The sequence below is a fragment of the Neofelis nebulosa genome, chromosome 18 (assembly GCF_028018385.1).
Source record: "Neofelis nebulosa isolate mNeoNeb1 chromosome 18, mNeoNeb1.pri, whole genome shotgun sequence".
In the NCBI taxonomy this organism is placed as follows: domain Eukaryota; kingdom Metazoa; phylum Chordata; class Mammalia; order Carnivora; family Felidae; genus Neofelis; species Neofelis nebulosa.
The window spans coordinates 27736986-27757937 of record NC_080799.1 but is presented as its reverse complement, the minus strand read 5'-3'; the positions used below and the strand labels follow the sequence as shown (position 1 = coordinate 27757937).

The 20952-nt window shown below is 49.0% G+C and overlaps 1 protein-coding gene and 1 non-coding gene across 10 annotated transcripts in view; both read left to right on the top strand.

Annotated features, from left to right (window-relative positions):
• The first annotated feature begins 5175 nt into the window (after positions 1–5175).
• On the top strand, positions 5176–5257 carry TRNAL-AAG (transfer RNA leucine (anticodon AAG)). Its single transcript has one exon. It is a non-coding gene; the product is annotated as a tRNA-Leu (tRNA).
• A 183-nt stretch (positions 5258–5440) lies between these two features.
• Positions 5441–20952, top strand: part of POLR3E (RNA polymerase III subunit E) — a 33887-nt gene continuing 18375 nt past the window's right edge. For 6 of the 9 annotated variants that reach the window (XM_058709926.1, XM_058709928.1, XM_058709922.1 and 3 more), the window contains exons 1-6: positions 5441–5586; positions 11704–11777; positions 13105–13155; positions 15514–15591; positions 16315–16430; positions 16847–16929. In XM_058709926.1, coding sequence (XP_058565909.1) covers positions 11742–11777; positions 13105–13155; positions 15514–15591; positions 16315–16430; positions 16847–16929 — 364 coding nt within the window. In that variant the 5' untranslated portion in view covers positions 5441–5586; positions 11704–11741. Of the gene's footprint in view, positions 5587–5717; positions 6228–11703; positions 11778–13104; positions 13156–13955; positions 14078–15513; positions 15592–16314; positions 16431–16846; positions 16930–20952 lie in introns of those variants that run through there. The other 3 variants (XM_058709925.1, XM_058709923.1, XM_058709927.1) reach the window with 3 other exon arrangements.

The window sequence follows — 20952 nt, the reverse complement described above, 5'->3', positions numbered from 1 at the left end:
TCTCTCTCTCTCTCTCCCTCTCTGCCCCTCCCCTGCTCTCACTTTCTCTCTCTTAAAATAAATAAAACATTTAAAATAAAATAGGGGTGCCTGGGTGGCTCAGTCGGTTAAGTGTCCGACTTCTGTTCAGGTCATGATCTCACAGTTTGTGAGTTCGAGCCCCACATGAGCTCTGTGCTGACAGCTCAGAGCCTGGAGCCGGTTTCAGATTCTGTCTCCCTTTCTCTGTGCTCCTCCCCCACTTGTATACACACACTCACACTCTCTGTCTCTCTCCCTCTCTCTCAAAAATAAACATTAAAATAATAAAATAAAATATCCACGAAGTTAAAAATACTAAATTAAATTTTCTAAGTTAAAAACTCGCTATAGTAATTAAATGTATTGAGCATCTACTATGTTTTGACTCTAAGGCACCATTGATCTTAAGATATACCATTAATTTATGAATAAGAAAAAAACACTGAAAATAAACCATCTGCCATTGGTCACAGGATGCAGGTCAATTGTAGAGACATTAAAATGTGAAGGACAAGTCTTAGAAATGATATACAGTATGTCAGACTTTGCACTGGGCATATAAAGTTATCTCTAACCCTATAACAAATGTCAGTATTATCATGACCATTTCACAGATGAAAAAAAGGAGGCTTAAAAGGGTCCCTTTGCAAATGCATTTGCCAAGAATGTTTTAGTTAATCAAGAAAGAAAGTTGGAAATGCCTGGGTAGCTCAGTTGAGCATCAGACTCTTGATTTTGGCTTAGGTCATGAGTTTATGGTTCCTGAGATACAGCCCCAAAATGGGATTCTCTCTCTTCCTCTGCTTGGGATTCTCTCTCTCCTCTCTCTCTGTGTCCCTCCCCTTCTCTCTCTCGCTCTCAAAATAAATAAACATTTTTTTTTTAAAAAAAGGAAAGTTGAAGGTTTAAAGATCAGATGTGGCCATAGTTCCAACATGAACAATGCCACCTGTTGCTGTGTTATTCCCGTGACCTACCAGCATCTTCCTGGGACACCAGGAGTGTGTTTGCAAAACTAGAACTTAAAGGAATTGAGGAAGGGTGCCACCACCAGCGGAGTCTGCAGCATAATGTGACTTAACACAGGACATCTTAACTCAGATGGGTGTTTGAGTGGTCAAGGGGTGAGGTTACTGCATGCCCCAATTTACCAGGGAGAGCCCTAGTTCACTCCCGTGTCCCAGTTTTCCTTCCAATTAAGCATTTGTTCCAGAAAAAAAAAAGTGCTCTGGGCACCATGCTAAGGGTGTATGCTCTGCACACAACTGAAGCGTGTCTCCTGCAAGAACAAATTTCCTTTGGGGGAGGGCTGGGTGATCACTTGAGTTCCTTGGTGGTAGGTAACTCTATGCTGGCTAACTTTAGCAAAGAAGCAATTTGGGGGGAAGGAAGTAGCTTTTAACAGAATGGAAGCTTACAGAATGAAAGAATCAGGGGGAGGTACCAGGGTGAGTGTGCAGATCCAGGAAGGAGAAGGTAACTGATGGTCTGAAGTTCAGTCTATCACCCTGCTAGTGAGCTAAACCCTGTGGTATCCAGATTCAGATTCCCAGGCTAAAGCCTCTGATTGGTCCAGTCGGGTCTTGTGCCCACCCCCTTAGCCCTTTGATGGACTGTTCCTCCAGGACCATAGGGAGGTTTCCCCAAAGGAAAATCAATATTGGAACCAGAAAATGGGGGAAAGGATTCTGGGAAGGAAAAAAACAACTGATTCCCACCCAGACAGAGTATTCCCTTTCATGAGGAAGAGGAAAAGGGCCTTGAAGGTTAAAGGAGAGTGTTGAGGAAAATTTTCAGATGGTTTTGTGGCAAGCCTATGTCAAAATTTTATTACAATCTTGCTGCAAGAATGGTCCAAAGATTCATATTTGGTAGGAAAATGTTCAAAAAGTGTACTTTTTAATACAGTATTACCTATATAGAGCAAATTGCACAGTCTTAAGTATACAACTTGATGAACTTTGAGCATTTACAGCACCCCAGAAAGTTCCCTTGGGCCTCTTCCCAAGCAATAATACCCCCACCCACTCCTTCCCCACCCCACACACAGTGACCAATCTTTTGGCCTCTGTCCTGGTAGACACATTCTATAGGAAATGATTAAATTGAAAAGAATGTTCAGTAAAAGTTCACTATGCTCTTGACTGACAGATGAGAGTCAATTGAGTGGGTAGAAAGCTAGCTTTACGGCACAAATCTCAATACTATCAAATGTCATAAGAAGAAGCTTAAGCATTTTATCGGGAACATTAATTTCTTTCCAGAAGGAGATTCGTGCAGAAAGGGTTTGTCTCAATCCAGGTTTAGGATAATTTTCCTTTTATAGGAGCAAGAGAGTGAAGAATGGAGGGATCCAGGACTGAGTCCCCATGCCCATCCTCGCTGCCTGCAGCTGAGGGTTTATGACATAGAGACAGCCAGTCTTCACCTGACAGGCCCTAGATTGGGGGTGGGGGGAGAAATGGGCAGTGTCTGACCTGTGGTGCTTCTCCCCTCCATCTGCCCCATTAACCAGGGGCAGAGAAGTAGGCATACCAAGGGATAGTCAGGGTTTCAGCCCTTCCCTCCACCTCCCTACTTAAAGCTGCTAGGACAGACCCTGCTGGAACAGACCCTCAAGACCCTCCTGTGGGCCCAGGAGTTCTGATACAACATTTTGCTTTTCCTGCTTATTACTTTCACATCTGATTCTCACAGACAGCTGTGTAGTAGGGCTGGGAGGCTGCAAGAAACTCCCAAACGGAGGCCCTGGGCTCGGCCTTTCGGAATCGACCTGCATCTGTGTAGACTCCCTGTTAAATACCCCATCCAGTGTGTATTAGTAGAGACAGACGTGAATTGCTCCAGAATGTTCTGTCAGAAATATCTCTAGCTTCATTTGAGCCCCTACCATACAAGGAGGGGTGTGTGTGTGTGTGTGTGTGTGTGTTATTTCTTACAATGGATAGCTACCAGGTAGCACTAGCTTTAGCAGAAAAGGGGTATTTATTGCAATGATAAAAGGATGTCTCCAAGAATGTGAATCCCACTGGGTTCTAGGAAGGGTCTTGAGCTGGCAGTCAGAAACCCTTTAGGATTTTTCTATGACTCTGCTTTTCTCATCGTATCATTCTTTCTTTTTCTATGCATTAGCTTTCTCTACTCCAATCCATTTCACAAAATATGGCCATCCCAAATGCCCCTTTCTCCCTTGTTCTAGTCAGTCCTGGACACTAATGCTTAACACTGTAACACTTAAAATGGTCAAATTAACAAACAGGAAATCACCATGTTTCAGTTCAGGTTCTTAAAAGAGAATCTGAATCCTATATCTACCATAGAGCCCACTGGCCATGGTGTGGCAGGGCCAGGGGGTCACAGCACAATGGTGACACTCAGGAATCTACTCTCCAGGCTGGTCAGGCAATTCTTAGAAAAGTGAGCTTAGGCAGAGATTTCAACAATTATCCTTCACCATGGGGATATTTCCTTTTGGAAAACCCAGCTCACAACTCACAGAGTCCCTCCTAGTACTAAAACACTGTGACTGGATTAATGTTCTGTTGATCTGAAGAACTATTCCTCATTTAGCTTTGAATCCCCTGTGTCCTCAACAGACGGCTGGCTGCTTCTGTATTTTTTAACGATTCCTTTAAAAGCAGCAAACTCTCCTCATGCAATGAAATGTTTGCCTATCAATATTTATGTTAAAGGTAGGTAGGGAAAAAAAGTGGGTTGAGGAAGAATTGAAGAGAAGGAGAAATATCGAATGCCCAAATGTTAGGGTATGTGCCAACTGTTTATTAACCAGAAACTTGCATATAACAATGTAGTATAAACAACCTATATGTCCATATTCACATCATGGAATAAATTAAATCTACATGCATGGTGATAGACCTCATAATGTTGGAATAGAAAAGCAAGTTGCAGAATGATCTTGGCATAATAATATTTATGTAAATGAAAAACATACAGAAGACCATTCAATATATTGACTCTATATATTTTCCATGAGTGTGTATATATATGTATATACACACATACAAATATCTATATTATATCTATAGGTATTAATATAGATTCATACATAGATATATACACACACAAATATCTATGTAGGCATAGACATAGTTATGAAATTATAAGAAATGGATTGAATACACATCAAATCATAATAATAGTTATAGCCAAGGGAGGATGTTTGGGAAGGAGGCTTTATTTTTAATTTGTAATTGTCTAGTATATTTCTATTTTTTTAATTTTTTAATTGTCTAGTATATTTTAACTGGAGTTTTTAAAGGATAGCATATTCATACCGTTTCCTGTGTACCTTTTAATAAAAAGTATATACATAGGAAAAGAATTGGAAGTGAAATGCCACAATATTAGGTGGGTGGGAATGTGGATAATTATTTTTTCTTTGAACTTTTTCTGTATTTTTAAATATCTATTTACATCAGTGTGGATAGATATTTTTAAAGTATATTTGGGTGGAAAAACGGTAGCATATCAATAGTAATAGTATGATGATATTTATGTAAAAACCCATACACACACACATACACAAAACATCAATTTCCTATGGATATATATATATGTATATATATATCCACATATCTATATCTACCTATCTATCTATCTATCTATCTCCACATAAATTCACAGCAAAAAGTCCAGAAAGACACATAGTAAGTTGAGAACAATAGTCATTTCTGTGAATGAGACTTAGGAGGAGGGTCAAAGGTAAAAGAGCATTTGTACCTTATCTGCATAGTTCTCATATTTTGCAATACTTCACTTACTAGTTGAGTAACTAACAATTAAAACACACAACTTTTCCGAGAAAACTGCCTAAGCCAGCTCCCCTGGTTTAGCCTTCCGAGCCCCCTGGTGCGAGTTACTGGCGAATCCACCATTTCTTCCGGTGATACGTGGCTCCGCCTGAGGTCACCAGGTTAAACAGCCGACTAAGAACACGGATTCTTAAACTGCTTTTTACTCTAAAATCTATTTGAAACAAATCTGGGTCTAAATATTGGAGCAAATATTTTCTTTTAAATGCTTGATATGTTTGAAATAGCTCTACCGGAATAAGTTGAAATACAAAACATGCCAGTAAAATTTGCTTCTAAAAGTATTAAGTAGTTTCTCGGAACACCATTGCCACAACTGGGTAGCGTGGCCGAGCGGTCTAAGGCGCTGGATTAAGGCTCCAGTCTCTTCGGGGGCGTGGGTTCGAATCCCACCGCTGCCAGCACTGCTTTTTCCCTTTTTGTCCCTACCGCCTTCCTGCCGGGCTCTGTAGCTGCTGTTTTTGTTGGCTCATCAGCACCCCCTGCTGCCAGACCCGGCAGACGGCCTGCATGAATGGAGAGGCGGAGGGGGCGGGGCCACGCGCGCCGGGGCGGGGCATTGTGGGTAAAAGGAAGCGCTAGGCCCAGCCCCGCTCCCCCCACGTGTCCGCTGGAGTTTCTCCACCAGCAACATGGCCGCTGCCTAAGAGAAGAGCAGGGCCGCCGCCGCCTCTGCAGCCCGCGGGTACCTGGGCCGTTGCCGCCGCCCGCGCGCGGTCCCCGCGGAGAGGTGAGTGCCGAGCAGGCAGCGCACGCCCGTGCTTGAGCCGGGCCGCACTCGCGAGGTGGGCCTGGGTTGGGCTGCCGAGTAGGCCGGGAGGCCCGCGCCGAACCCAGGGGCTGGGGGCCTCTCAGGACTCGGGCGGGAAGGATGGACGGCTGACCTCCGTTGATCCGGGCCGGCCGCGGCCTCAGACCTCGGTCCTGCCCGGTAGTCGAGGACGCCGCGGGCGAGGCTGCCGGCGGTGACTCAGGGTCTAGCCACCTTGCCCCGCCCGGCCCAGGCGGGCATCCTACGGGAGCACCTGTCCGAAGGCAGCCGGTGTCCCGCCAGCGCGGCTACTAGTGCGGATGGTCAGGGACGGGGGTCTGACCACCCGTGAGGGAGGCGAAGCCCATTGGACAGTGTGGCCCGGGGCCGGCGACCCGCCCCGCTGGGCAGGGGGAGGGTACCCAAAGCCTGCCCGGGCCCCTTTCTCGCCGCTGAACCAGATCAGCCTCCGCCCGGCAAGGCCCGGCATTCTTCATTCATCTATTCAGGCCACCATTCAGCGTTAACTGAGAGCCAGCAACGTGCGGCGGATACGGCCCTGACCATTTGGTCGGAGGAGGTGTCAGCAAGCACGTCAAGTAAACCAGTACATAAACAAGGTCGTTCAGTTATATTAGCTTTAGAATCGTTGGGTGATAGAGGAGATCTTAGCAGTCGCCACAGTTTCTTCGTCTGTAAAATGGGGATAATAAAATTTCCTACCTCGTAGGGCTGTTGATGAGGGCTAAATAGGGTAAGGCGCGAGAAGCCCCAGCTCGCTGCGTTTGATGTGTGGCGGCGTTATAGCCTACGTTGGAAGAAAACATGTTGTGAGTAATAACAAAGTTCCCTGCGGGTTACATTTATTACCTTTTTTAACCCTCACTGTAGTCCTGGGGGGATCTGTACTTTCATTATCTCCATTTTAGGGATGAAAATAGCGAGACTTTTCAAGATTAAGCAATCCCAGGTGGGCCATGGCTGGGAAGTAGTTGAGGTGGGATTTGAACCGGGGTAGTTCTGCTCTGAGAGTCCAGGCTCTTACCCACTATACCATACTGCCTTTTACTTGAAAGGTGTGCAGCATAGTGGTTAAGAAAGGGATCATTGACATCAGCCGGACCCAGGTTTCTGCTCTGGTTCTGCTTTCCTCCAGCACTGTGACCTTGGACGAATTACTTATACTCTCTGAATCTTCGTTTCCTCATTTCTTAATTGGGAATGATGAATCTTGACTTAAAGGACTATTGAGAAGATGAGAATGTGTGTGAAGTCTTTAGAGAAGGGTCTGATGCTCAATTAAGGGCTAATTAGTTCTTTTTCTCAAGGCTAACTCTTTAACAGAGGTGGCCCAGAGAGGGGAGATGCCTTGCCCTGGAGGCACAGAGGCAGTTAGAATCCTGGCCTTGAGACCCTTTGCCTTGGGGCACTCTCCTCTTAACTGTGTCGTATTTTGTCCTCTCCCCCCAGTAGCTGGAGAGTCTTTGAAATTGCCTGTGCATTTACGATTGGATGACAGGTTAGATTCCTAGGCACACAGGGATACACCCAGGTGTGGTATTTAGGTATTTCCCTTGGCTCCACCTGCTACCCTTGTCCCCTTTACATTTGTTGGCAGCTCCCTGTTGGGGGAAATTTTGTGTGCCCAAGGCCATGGAGCCACCCCCAGAATACCATTATGGCTGCAAGATGCCCGGTTGAGGCCAGGGTGGTCATTGGTAGTCACTACAGTTGGGGAAGCTTGACTTGTGGCTGGGAAGCCTGCTTCTGCCTGGGCCATAGCCTCTGTCTGTTCTCAAGTACCCATGAGGCCCACACTGTGAGGCCACCAGTCTCTGGTTGGGCTTGAGTCAGGCTTACTGGGTTAAGGGTCTGTAACCACCTGATTTCACGTACTCATTTATTTAATTATTCTTTGTACTGTATTGAGTGTCTGCTTCATGCCAGGCACTGTTCTAGGCACTGGGAGAACAGCGTGAATTTTAAAAAGACTAACACTGGGGTGCCTGGGTGGCTCATTTGGTTAAGTGTCCAACTCTTGATTTCTGCTCGGGTCATGATCTCGTGGTTGGTAGGATCGGCCCCGCATCAGGCTCTGCGCTGAAGGTGCGGAGTCTGCTAGCCTGCTTGGGAATCTCTCTCTCTCTCTCTCTCTCTCTCTCTCTCTCAAAATAAATAAAATTAAAAAAAAAAAGATAATCCTTATAACAACTTGATGAAGTACGTATAATCATCTCCACTTTATGGTTGAGGTAATTGAAGCGCTGAGAGACCCACGTGGAGCTTCTGTTCTAGTGCAGAAGGTGGACAACACATAAGCAGGTAGGATAGGTAGTTTCAGACTGTGATAAGAACCATGAAGGGAATAAAATGGAGGTGGTGGTGACTGGGAACCAGTTGGTGGAGGAGCTCTTTAAGATGGGTGGTCAAGGAACCTCTCCTCCTGGAAGGGGGTTGGGTGGCAGTGATACCTAATGAAAAAGATCCAGCTTTGAAAACACCTGGGGAAAATTGGTGGCATGCAAAGGTCCTGAGACAGGCTGGGGCCTGGCCTCTCGGAGGCCCAGCAAGTGGCTACCTGGCCACGTAGCTAGTGAGAGAAAGGCAAGGCCAAGATCATATAGGGCCTTGGGGCCATGGAAGGGAATTTAGATTTTATTCTATGTGGCAGTTGAAGCGTTTTGAGCAGGAGAATGATGTGCTTTACTTTTCTGCAGGGACAACTCTGGCTGTCTCTGAGAGGGCTGGAGGTAGAAAAGAGGAGCCTCAGGGAAACTTGTTGAAGGGGTACTTTTCTTTCTTTCTTTCTTTCTTTCTTTCTTTCTTTCTTTCTTTCTTTCTTTCTTTCTTTCTTTCTTTCTTTCTTCCTTCCTTCCTTCCTTCCTTCCTTCCTTCCTTCCTTCCTTCCTTCCTTCCTTCCTTCTTTCTTTCTTTCTTTCTTTCTTTCTTTCTTTCTTTCTTTCTTTCTTTCTTTCTTTCTTTCTTTCTTTCTTTCTTCTTTATCAAGAGAGAGAATGAACGAACGAGAACACAAGCCGGGGAGGGGCAGAGAGAGGAGAGAGAGAATCCCGAATCTCAAGCAGGCTCCACAGGGTCAGGGCTCGAACCTACGAGCCGTGAGATCATGCCCTGAGCCAAAACCAAAAGTGGGATGCTTACTGAATTGAGCCAGCCACGCACCCCAGAAGGGGTACTTTTAAAATCGTGGATCAAGATTTATTAGTAAATGGCGCCTGGCTGGCTCAGTCTGTGGAGCATGTGGCTTTTGATCTCTTCGTGGTGAGTTGGAGCCCCATGTTGGGCATAGAGATTACTTAAAAAAAAAAATTTATTAGGGGGATGTAAAATCGCCTTAGAGGATTGTTACCAGTATGTTTAATTTTAATGGGCGAGGGTAGAAAACACCACTGCCCCACATATAGTAGGGGCAGTTATGGCTGTGTGAAGCCTTGGTTTAGTTACATAATTTTGTGTATGTTCTGGGTCCTGTATATGAAATGGATTTCTTACTAGAGGTTTTAGGCTGAAAACTTGGAAAGCCACCACGTTGGATGCTGTTGGCTGGGAGGCTGAAAGGAAGTGAGAACCCTGTGTGGCCCTGGTCACTGTATCGTGGGAGGGGGGAGGAGCGCCAGCTCCAGGTCGGTCCGCCTCCCTGAGCTCCCCAGGGACCAGGGGAGAGGCCAGCTGAGCACAGCTAGGGAGCCCAGCAACAGCCGAGAAAGCCGGTTTCTCAGGAATGATTACGTCAGGGGAACCTCCCAGGCTACGCCTCTTGTACGTGTGACCCGTTCCACTCAGGTGGAAGTTCGCAGTCTCTGTTGTCCACAGAACCAGCTCAGAGGAGCGAGGTGCTTGACATACATCGGCGGCACTTGGCAACCAGCGCAGATGGGCAGGAGCGGGCACCTAAAACTGTCGGTTTGGGGCTTCTGGTTTATATCTAGGCCTCCAGCCAGAACTGTTGAGGTAGCCGGCTTCCCCTGGCCTGCTTCTTGCCTCCTCGAGTCTTCCTCCACTCAGAAACCTGTGGTAGCTCCCCATTAAGTAGCCTTCCTGTGGTTCGTTTATTCAGAAAGCAGGTATGTAGGGAGTGCCTGCTGTGGGCTCAGGGGGATACAGCAAGGGACAGAATAGAGCAGAGTCTCTGCCTTCGTGAAATTTGTGGCCTAGTGGCAGTGGGGGTGGGGACAGGTGATAAATACAGAGCTATAAACTGTCAGGTGGCGATGTGTGCATCAGAGCAGGGACGGGAGTTGGAGGGGGGTGTTGCAGTTTTGGATAGGGTGGACAGAGAAAGTCTCAGTGGTGAGGTGACATTTGAGCAAAAACCTGGAAGAGGTGAGGGAGGGAGCCATGAGGCTCCCAGGGTAGAATTGTTCCCAAGGCCTGAGGTTGGGGAAGAGGGAGGAAGGGAGCCCGGGGGAGGCTAGGTCTGAGAGGGAAAGGGGCCGTGGTGTCAACAGGTGCGTCATAAAGACTTGAGCTTCTGCCCTGAGTGGGACAGGAGGCCTTCAAGGTAGAGGCGTGACAGGCTGCGACATGACTTTCAGAAGGGTCACTGGCACTGGCTGTGGAGATGGGCAAAGATCATAGCGTCTCAGGTGGGGCAGGGAGAGCATTTATTTAGGCCATTGGTGTCATGCAGGCAGACGTTGGAGCTGTCTGGACTGGGGAGGTAGCAGTGGGGGTGCCCAGACCCCAGACCTACCTTAAAGGTAGAGCTGACCGGAGTTGTTGGTGTGGGGTGATGGGAACAGAGGCCTCAGGGATGGGGCTGGTGTTGGTGCCAAGCAGGCTGAGTTTAGAACGTGTATCTGGAATGCATGAGATGATTTCAGATGGTGCAGCTCAGCCATTGAATCCCACTCCTGGTGAAGGTATTACGCCCTTTTAAGTTTATTTTGAGAGAGAGAGAGCAGGTGAGAGCAAGTGCAGGAAGGGCAGAGAGAATCCCAAGCAGGCTCCATGTGACTCAGGTCTCGAACTCACAAACTGGGAGATCATGACCTGAGCCGAAATCAAGACTTGGACGCTTAACCAACTGAGCCACCCAGGCTCCCTGATGCCCTTTTAAATATTGACTAGCTCAGTTAAGTAGATGAGACAAAAATGGTGATGGTCTTACCCAGAACTAGGGGGCTGGGGGCTGCTGGGATTCTGAAGGGACCCACGTGGGAATATGAAGGGTTAGCCCAGCCAAATTACTCCCCCTCTGCTGTGGAGACCTACAGCCTTTCCTCTCCAGTTGCTTGAGGTGATTCCGGTCACCTGGAATCCCTCCTCCAAATCCTTCTATCCTTCAGGGCACAGCCCAAATGTCCCCCCCCCCCCCCCCCCCCCGCCCTTCTCCCCGGCAGGAAGGCCCTTCCCTTCCCTCTGAGTGAGCTCCCCTACCTGTAGTTGTTACCTGGAGTCACATGGCCTGGCTTTGAAGTCCAGTGCATCCTCTTGTTCTGTGGCTTGGCTAATAACGCAAAGCGTCCCTGAGTTCCAGTTTCCCAATAGAAAATGGGGACAGTCAAGCCATCTTTTTTGCGGGGTTGTTGTGTTGAATACATTAAAGTGTGTGAAGAGAGTCATTTTGTGTCACACAAAACAGGAGAATCATCTCACGCGGGGTTAGGCTTAAAGTTCACTTAAAAGTCAAATATCAGACTCAGAGTCATTCTGGAAAGCCTTGGGACTGCCTGCTCTTCCTGTTGGACGTCAGACTCGTCCTTAATGCTTCCTCGTGGCCCCAAACTAGTGCTCGAGTGTTTTCATCATGGCTATAGACCAGCCAACCTCCATCTTCCTGCCTGGCAGTGAACTCTACTTTGGGAGTGGTCAAAAACCCCTTAAAACTGGTCATTTATTCTTCCCTGTGGGTGTAGACGACATGTGCTGCCTTGGGTCCACCTGTTTGCACCTTGGGTTTAGTGGTTTCTCTTTTTGTTTGCGTTGGCCGTCCATTGTTGACTTCAGAAAAGATGTTGAAAGAGGGTCACTTGCTGTGTCTCAGGCTCTTCCTTCCCAGAGCAGGGCCTGTTGCGGCATGGGCAACCCTGAGTGTTGGCTGAACGACTGACTCAGGCCTCTTGCTCTCCCTTGCAGGTTGAGTCTGAGGATCGTGCGGCTGGCCCCCCCCTAGTATGGCCAATGAAGAGGATGACCCAGTCGTACAGGAGGTAACTGCTGCTTCCTACCTACTGCCAGGGCCACCAGGGAGAAGTGCCCAGGGATGAGTCCCCTTCCATCTGTCCTCAGGCTGGCCTGGCATCTGTTGGCATCCCAGGGACTCCTAAGCCAGGCTATTCCCTCTTCCTCCAGATACCTGCCTGGCTGAACCCTTCACTTCCTCCCAATCTCTGATGTAGCATCTCCTTGTCAAAGAGAATTCCCTGACACACCCCACCGGCTTTGTGTCGCTTTCTCCTGTATGCCTTCCCTGCCCCCACCAGACCCCTGACCACGGCCGTGCCATGTGCTTGGTTATAATACTCACCATCCCCTGGACATAAATCTCCTTCCGCTAGAATGTAGGCTTCACCAGGGAGGGCTTCTGTTCTTTCACCATTGTATCAGCAAAGCCAAGTTCAGTGCCTGTCACTTAGATACTCAGTGGCTATTTGTTGAGTGTGTGAATGGGTTTGACAATTCCCCCTTCCTGGGCCCACCAAGAAGTCATTCAACAGTGTTCACTGGATCCATTGTATGTGGGGCGGGGGGCGGGGGCTATGACAGCAGTGAGGGAGGCACTGTCTTGCCCTCAGGAAACCTAGGATCTGTGGGCAACACTGAAAGGAAGGAGTCTCAAGATGTAGGTGGTGGGAAGGTAGGTTCCAGAGGCGGCCGGATCAGGACACATCCTAGTGCCTCCAGGTGCGCCTTTGCACATGCTGTTCCCTCCGCCTAGAATGCCCTTCACACAGGCCTCCCTTGCACCGATGCCCTTCACTCCTCCTTTGGGCCTGGTGGTGGGAGATAACATGGTTCATACGAAGAGCCGGCAAGCAGGGAGGTAAAACCGCTACTCGGTGGGGCAGAGTGGTCAGTGTTGAGAAGAAAGCAAGTTTGGCCAGATCATTCTTGGAGCGGCTCGCGGACCTCCCTAAGAGGGGTGTGACAGGTGGTCCAGCGTAGGTGGTGGAGGGCAGGGGAGGAAGTGCAGCCAAGTGGGTAGGCTGTTCTCTGCCCCAGCCTCATCAGAAAAGCATTTGACCTGGTTCGGGATGCATCCTGATCTGAGCGCCCCTGGGGAAGGTACGTTTTTATTGAGTAATAGTGGCCCTGGGAGGGGGCCAGCAACTCTTGTTCCGGTCTCCCTGGGAGCTGTAGGGAGGGAGGCTGGAGACTTCATCCCCTTTGTTTCTAGCAGTAGCTGAGCTGTTCCCTCCTCCCCCAAACTGCCTCTAGGAGCCACTATCCCTTCCTGAAATCTGAGGAGCGGGGGATCCCGGGGCAAGCCAGGCACTGGTTCTGTCTCCTGCTTAAGTCTTCTTCCCTTGTTCCCAGATCGATGTGTACTTGGCCAAAAGTCTGGCGGAGAAGCTCTATCTGTTTCAGGTAATGATGAGACCTGAGGGTGAAGGGAAACTTCGAGGGTTGGAGTGGGGGGAACCTCAGCCTTGCTGGGTGTTCTGGGCACAGAGTGTGCGATAAGGTGGTTTTCTTGGCCTTTGTGGGTGGGCAGGTTAATAGTCTCTCATTTTGAAGATGGGAAAACCAAGGCAGCTGTGAGAGGCAGAACAGTGTAGTGGTTAAAGCTTGGGCTCTGGGGACAGGCAGCTGCATTGAGGCCCAGCTCCATCGTGACTTAGCTGTGAGCCCTCGAGCCAGGCCCTTAAGCGCTCTGTGCCTCCGTTTCCCCGTTTGCAAAATGGTGGCGGTTACACTATACCTGCCCTGTAGGGTCCCCTTTGGGGTGGGGTGCATTCACACCAAAGTGCTCGAAACACTGCCCAACATGGACCTCAGCACCACAGTCTATTTTAGGACAGTTTTGTCCCCTGTCTCCCTTCCTGCCTACATCCCTAGGCAACCACTAACCTGTTTTCTCTCTGGATTTGCCTGTTCTGGATGTTTCATACATACTGAATCATGTCATATGGGCTTTTTTTACTTAGCATCATGTTCTCAAGGTTTACTCATAGCATGTATCAGTGCTTCATTCCTCTTTATGGATGAATAGTACTCCATTGTGTGGATATATACACCACATTTCATTTATCCATTCACTGATGGGTGTTTGGGTTGTTTCCACTTTGGGCCCATTAAGAACGGTGCTGCTGTGAATGCCCCCGTACAGGTTTTTATGTGGACAGGTATTTTCATTTCTCTTGGGCATATCCCTAGGAGCCGAATTGCTGGGTCCACTGGATACTCTGTGTTTAATGTTTAGAGTAATGGACAGACTGCTTTGTACCAGTTTACATTTCCAACAATAAGTATGGTTTTAAGTATTTTGTCTCCTGCCGCCTCTGAGAAGGTAAGGCACAGCGAGGCTAGTAACTTGCAAGGGGCCCAGGGCAGGGCGGCGATGGTGGTGCCCCAAGTGTGAGCTGGGAAGGGGCCCAGCGTCCTTCCTCACCACCCCTGCAGGGTCTGCCTTTGCAGGCCATGTGGCTGGGGGCCTGTCCTTCAGACCTTCTGAACCGGTTTCCTTGATTGGCCGCAAAATGATAGGGGAACTGGCAGTGGTGACAGTGACCCCATATGTGTTCGCAGTGTGCCAGGCCCTGGGCTAGTGGCCACCCCTGTCAGCCTCCTTCCCTGCCCCAAGCAGCCCTGTGAGGTGAGGACACCCTGTGAAGTGAGGAGCCGGCCCAAGCACACAGGCGGCCAGAGGCAGAGTTGGGAGCAGAACCGGGGCCTGATTCTCTCGAACCTGTGCCGTCCACCACCACCCGTCCCAGCCCGAGATCAGGAGGGTACAGGGCCGCCCTGAACCTCGGCCGACTAGGGGCCTCCCAGGCTGTTGTGGGCCAGCCTGTCCCAGGCGGGGCCTTTTTCAAGGGCTCAGTCCAGGCCAGCTGGGCTGCAAGCTATTCGTCCTACTGCGGCCCTAAGTTCCTGCCCAGGAATCAGGGAGGAGTCAGTGTGTTGTTTGAGCTTTTAGGAAATAACCATTTCCTTGGGCCGGAACACAGCAGATCTGCAGCAGCCCCCACGCAGAGGGCTCACTTTACACGCTGCCCCGCCCCCAGCAGGCCCCTTCCAGAGGTGGCCTGGTTCAGGCATAAGGGCGCTTCAAACCGTGACTCATCTGCCCATCCTGTAGCGTCCGTTCGGTGCAGGAGAAAGGAAAGGAAAGGTGCCCCTGTGAGGATGGGCGTGGGAAGGTGACCCCAGTGTGTGCAGAGCAAAGAAGTGACTTGAGAACAGTATATTAAAGAGTGACATAAAATAACTTCACACATGGTGACACTGGGGCCCAGAAGGGGCTCTCTGAGCCAGTCATCAGCAGCTTTTTATTACAGAAAAGTTCACAGGGTGCCGGAGAGAGAGAATGGGGTAGCGAATTCCCTCTTGAGCAGCCCACGTCATGTCGCTGGTCAGGTCTTCCTCTGTGCTTCCCGTGGTCTCCTTTGCCTTGTCCTTCTCCACCTGGATGGCCTGTAAATTGGCAGCTAGACCGCAGACCCTTACTCTTGCCTTCACGGCAGTATCCTGTGGCTTTACCAGACAGAACCTGCAGGGCACTGTGCACCGGGGCCTGTTGGGGCTCCTGGTGCTTAGGCTTGTCCCTCGGAGGTCAGAGATCTACGAAAATGGCGCTTTGGGAGGAAGCTGGGTGGAGCCAGTGTGAAGGGCCCAGTGGGGATCTCTGGTCTCTGCTTGGCATTGAATCTTTGTTGGAGTCTTCGAGCCCAGCGCTGGGCTGGGCTGGGCAGAGTGGACAGACAGCTCCCTTCCCCTCTCCAGTACCCTGTGCGTCCAGCCTCGATGACCTATGATGACATTCCACACCTCTCGGCCAAGATCAAGCCCAAGCAGCAAAAGGTGGGCTGCCCTCTGATGGAGGTGGAGGAGGGGAGGGGTGCTATGGGTGCGGGCTGATGGAAGAGCAGACAGGCCCTCTGGGGACTAGAAGCCCACAAAAGGGGCGATTGGAGGGTTCAGAGGAGAACCAGTCGCTTCCAGAGCTGAGAAAGCCACCAAGGAAGGAAAGTCTCCAGGAAGAAAGAGGGTGGGCAGCTCCAGAGAGGCCAGGGAGTAAGAAGTCTTGAGAGGAGTTCGGGACTGGGAATGCGGGGGGGGCTCATGTTCACAGGATAAGGCAGGGGCCAGCATGCAGCAGCCCTGATAAGGGGGATCATCCAGTGCCTTGAAGGGCTGGGGTGCTAGGGGCCAGGAGAACTGTAGGTGTGCCCTACCCTGTCTGGCGGGTGGCTGCAGCCCCCCACCCCCAGATTCTTTAAAAGAAATTGGAAATGAGAATTTTTATGAGAAAAATCTGTTGGTTTTTTACTGTTGGCACCCAGTTTAGATTTTGGAGGGTAGAATGGGGAGGGCAAACAAAACTACATGACTCCCACCCCCCAGAAAGCACTCTGGCCTTTCTGTCAGAATTTGGGTTTATGGCCTTCAGTGGAGACTGAAGCCTGGGGGCTTGCTTCTGGGCAGGGCTGGGACTGGCAGGGACTGGGGTCAGGAGGTGGCTGTGAGCAGGTTGGGGATGTTCTTGTGTTCCTCATATCTGGTGGGGGTGCTTGGTGCCTACAGGTAGAGCTTGAGATGGCCATCGACACCCTGAACCCCAACTATTGCCGCAGCAAAGGGGAGCAGATCGCACTCAACGTGGATGGCGCCTGTGCAGACGAGAGCAGCACATACTCCTCGTGAGTTCCCTGGGCCCGGTCTCCAGGCTTTGGTGTGCTCCAGTACGAGCCTTTTGAAGGCCTGTGGATCGCCTGAGCCCTTGTGCCCCTGTCCTGGGCTCCCTACCAGCGTCCCAGCTTCACATGCTTGGGCCTGGACCAACCCTGCCCTGCAGCAAATGTCTTCTCTGTGGAGAGGCCCCGTGATGGGAGTGGGGCTTGTACCCACCCCTGTCCTTGGGCCACAAACCTCATCCCCAGCTTCCCTGCTGAGGCTCCCATATGCTGAGTTGGGGCCTCGGTCCCTGTTCCTTGGTGTTGGCTTTCAGAAAGCGTCTGGGGTAGAGGGGCTTTGTCTGCCGTGCCCTGGGTCTAGAGCTTCCTTCTGCTCCCTTCTGTTCTCCTTCTGCTCCCTTCTGTTCTCCTTCTGCTCCCAGGAAGCTGATGGACAAGCAGACGTTCTGCTCCTCCCAGAGTACCAGTAACACGGCCCGTTACGCCGCTGCACTCTACAGGCAAGGTACCCGCACTGGGCATCCAGGCCGCCATGGCTCCTCGAGGTCTCTGGAGTGGGAGAGAAGCAGGATGGGGGCCAGGACGGGGAGGCTGTTCTTAGCCTGGTACCCAGCTTGTTGCTCCCCGAAAGCTGGACGCCCGCAGGGGCCAGGCAAGTTGTAGAAATGACAGATCGTGGGAGCTGGAGTTGGCCACCACTGAGGACTTCTGCCTCCTGATGCTGCCTGACCTGATAGGGGTGGGGCATCCAAGGTCATTGTCCTCCTGGGACACAGGCATACGCACAGCATAACTTTTGAGATAGGTGGTAGCATTTGGTTTTAAATATAAGGTACTTGTGCACGAGCAGTGTTACTCCTAGACCGCATCTATCCAAGAGAAATGCAATTTCTGTCCGCAGAAAACTTGTACGTGGATGTTCATAGCAACATCATTCATAATAGTGAAAAGGCAGAAACAATCCGGAAGTCCGTCAGCTGATGCCAGGAGAACGGTGTCCTGCAGCTGTGTGAGAGATGGCACACTGGTGCTTCGGAGCCCTAGCGTGCCCGAGCCTTGAAAACATGATGCTCAGTGAGAAAAGCCAGTCACAAAGGGCCACATATATGAGTCCCTTCACGTGAAGTGTCCATAAGAGGCAAGTCAGTAGAGACAAAGCAGAGAGCGGTTGCCCGTAGAATGCGTTGTGGCTGAGGATGGGTTCAGGTTTTCCTTCTGGGAGATGAAGATGTTCTTAGATTGATTGTGGTGCTGGTTGTACAACTCCAGGAATGTATGAAATACATTGAATTGTATGCATTAAGTGGGTGGGTTTTGTATGCCGTTGTTATGGTCTAATAAAGCCTTTAAAAAGTACAAGGTGTAGTGTAAGTGTTTAGAGTTCATAAAGCAATAAAACTAATTTGGACACTTAGGAAACAAACTAGAATAGACTCAAAAGTTGTATCAACTTTTCTTTTTTGAACCTGTGTCTCAAGGACATGTTTGGTTTTTTTTTAATATTTATTTTATGGAGAGAGCGGGCATGTGTGTGAGCCGGAGAGGGTCAGACAATCTTGTTTGTTTGCTTGTTTATTTGTTAGTTAAAGTTTATTTATTTTGAAAGAAAGAAAGTATGAGTGGGGGAGGGGCAGAGAGAGAGGAGAGAGTGAGGATCCCAAGCAGGCTCTGCACCACCGGTGTGAGGCTCATACTCGTGAGCCATGAGGTCACCACCTGATCTGAAGTCAGATGCTTAACCAACTGAGCCACCCAGGCGCCCTGAAAGAGAGAAATTTTTTTTTTTTGGTGTTTTTTATTTAATTTATTTTTTAAATTTACATCCAAGTTAACATATATGCAACAATGATTTCAGGAGTAGATTCTTTAGTGCCCCTTCCCCATTTAGCCCATCCCCCCTCCCACACCCCTCCCGTAACCCTCTGTTTGTTCTCCGTATTTAAATCTCTTCTGTTTTGTCCCCCTCCCTGTTTTTATGTTATTTTTGCTGCCCTTCCCTCATGTTCATCTGTTTTGTATCTTAAAGTCCTCATGAGTGAAGTCATGTATTTGTCTTTTTCTGACCAATTTTGCTTAGCATAATGCCCTCTAGTTCCATCCACGTAGTTGCAAATGGCAAGATGTCATTTTTTTTGATTGCTGAGTAATACTCCATTGTATATATATACCACATCTTCTTTATCCATTCATCCATCAAGGACATTTGGGCTCTTTCAATACTTTGGCTATTGTTGATAGTGCTGCTATAAACATGGGGGTGCATGTGTCCCTTCGAAACAGCACACCTGTATCCCTTGGATAAATGCCTTAGTAGTGCAATTGCGGGGTCGTAGGGTAGTTCTATTTTTAGTTTTTTGAGGAACCTCCATACTGTTTTCCAGAGTGGCTGCACCCGCTTGTGTTCCCACCAACAATGCAAAAGAGATCCTCTTTCTTCACATCCTCGCCAACATCCGTTGTTGCCTGAGTTGTTGTTAGCCATTCTGACAGGTGTGAGGTGGTATCTCATTGTGGTTTTGATTTGTATCTCCCTGATAATGAATGAGTGATATTGAGCATTTTTTCATGTGTCAGTTGGCCATCTGGATGTCTTCTTTGGAGAAGTGTCTATTCATGTCTTTTGCCCATTTCGTCACTGGATATTTGTTTTTTGGGTGTTGAGTTTGATAAGTTCTTTATAGATTTTGGATACTAACCCTTTATCTGATATGTCGTTTGCAAGTATCTTCTCCCATTCCGTTGGTTGCCTTTTAGTTTTGCTGATTGTTTCCTTCGCTGTGCAGAGCTTTTTACATTTTATTTATTTTTGAGGGAGACAGAGAGAGACAGAGCACAAGCGGGGGAGAGGCAGAGAGAGAGGGAGACCCAGAATCCAAAGCAGGCTCCAGGCTCTGAGCTGTCAGCACAGAGCCTGATGCGAGGCCTGAACTCGCAAACCGTGAGATTTGCGTGACCTGAGCCGCAGTCAGACGCCTAACTGACTGAGCCACCCAGGTGCCCCAGCTGTGCAGAAGCTTTTTGTTTTGATGAGGTCCCAATAGTTCATTTTGGCTTTTGTTTCCCTTGCCTCTGGAGACATGTTGAGTAAGAAGTTGTTGCGGCCAAGATCAGAGACGTTTTTGCCTGCTTTCTCCTCGAGGATTTTGATGGTTTCCTGTGTTACATTGAGGTCTTTCATCCGTTTTGAGTTTATTTTTGTGTCTGGTGTAAGAAAGTGGTCCAGGTTCATTCTTCTGCATGTCGCTGTCCAGTTTTCCCAGCACCACTTGCTGAAGAGACTGTCTTTATTCCATTGTGTATTCTATCCTGCTTTGTCAAAGATTAGTTGGCCGTACATTTGTTGGCCCATTTCTGGGTTCTCTATTCTGTTCCATTGATCTGAGTGTCTGTTCTTGTGCCAGTGAGAGAGAAAATCTTATTCAGGCTCCATGCTCAGCCCAGAGCCTGATGCAAGGCTTGATCTTACAACTGTGAGATCGTGACCTGAGCCGAAAGTTGGACACTTAACCAACTCAACTGACCCACCCAAGCGCCCCTTAAGGACATAGTTCTTTTTTAAATTTTTTAAATGTTTATTTATTTATTTATATTGTCTTAATGTTTAAGAGGGAGAGAGCATGAGCAAGGGAGGGGCAGAGAGAGAGAGAGGGAAACACACAATCCGAAGCAGGCTCTAGGCTCCAGGCTGTCAGCACAGAGCCCCATGTGGGGCTCGAACCCACGAACCGTGAGACCTGAGCCGAAGGCGGACGCCCAACTGACTGAGCCACTCAGGCGCCCCTGCACGTTTGTTTATTTTTGAGAGAAAGAGAGAGAGACAGCATGAGCAGGGGAGGACAGAGAGAGAGGGAGAAACAGAATCTGAAGCAGGCTCCAGGCTCTGAGCTGTCAGTACAGAACCCCACACGGGACTTGAACTCATGAATCATGAGATCATGACCTGAGGCCAAGTTGGATGTTCAACCAAATGAGCCACTCAGGAGCCCCCAAGGAGATAGTTCTTCAAAGCCCACCCTTGCAGCTGGGACCATTCATTTCTTTCTTTTAATTAATTCTTATTATGGCAAAATATACATAACCTAAAATTTACCATTTTAATCATTTTTTAATGTTTATTAAAATGTTTATTTTTTTGTTTTTAATGTTATTTTTGAGAGAGAGCGCATGCTGGGGAGAGGCAAAGAGGGAGAGAGGATTCGAAGAAGGCTCTGTGCTGACAGCAGACAGCCTGATGCTGGGCTCGAACTCACAAACCGCGAGATCATGACCTGAGCCAAAGTTGGGTGCTCAGCCGACTCAGCCACCCAGGTGCCCCTACCATTTTAACCATTTTGAAGTGTACAGTCCAGTGACGTTAAGGGCATTCGTGTTGGCATACGACCATCACCACCATCCATCTCTAGAACCTTTGCCATCTTCCCAACGTGATTGTGTTTTTCTGTAGCTAAACTTACCTGTCCTTTTTCCTCCTGTGTCTCTTGTGGTGTTTCTTAGGATGCTTTCTGCCATCTTAAGAGGTTCTCCTAAA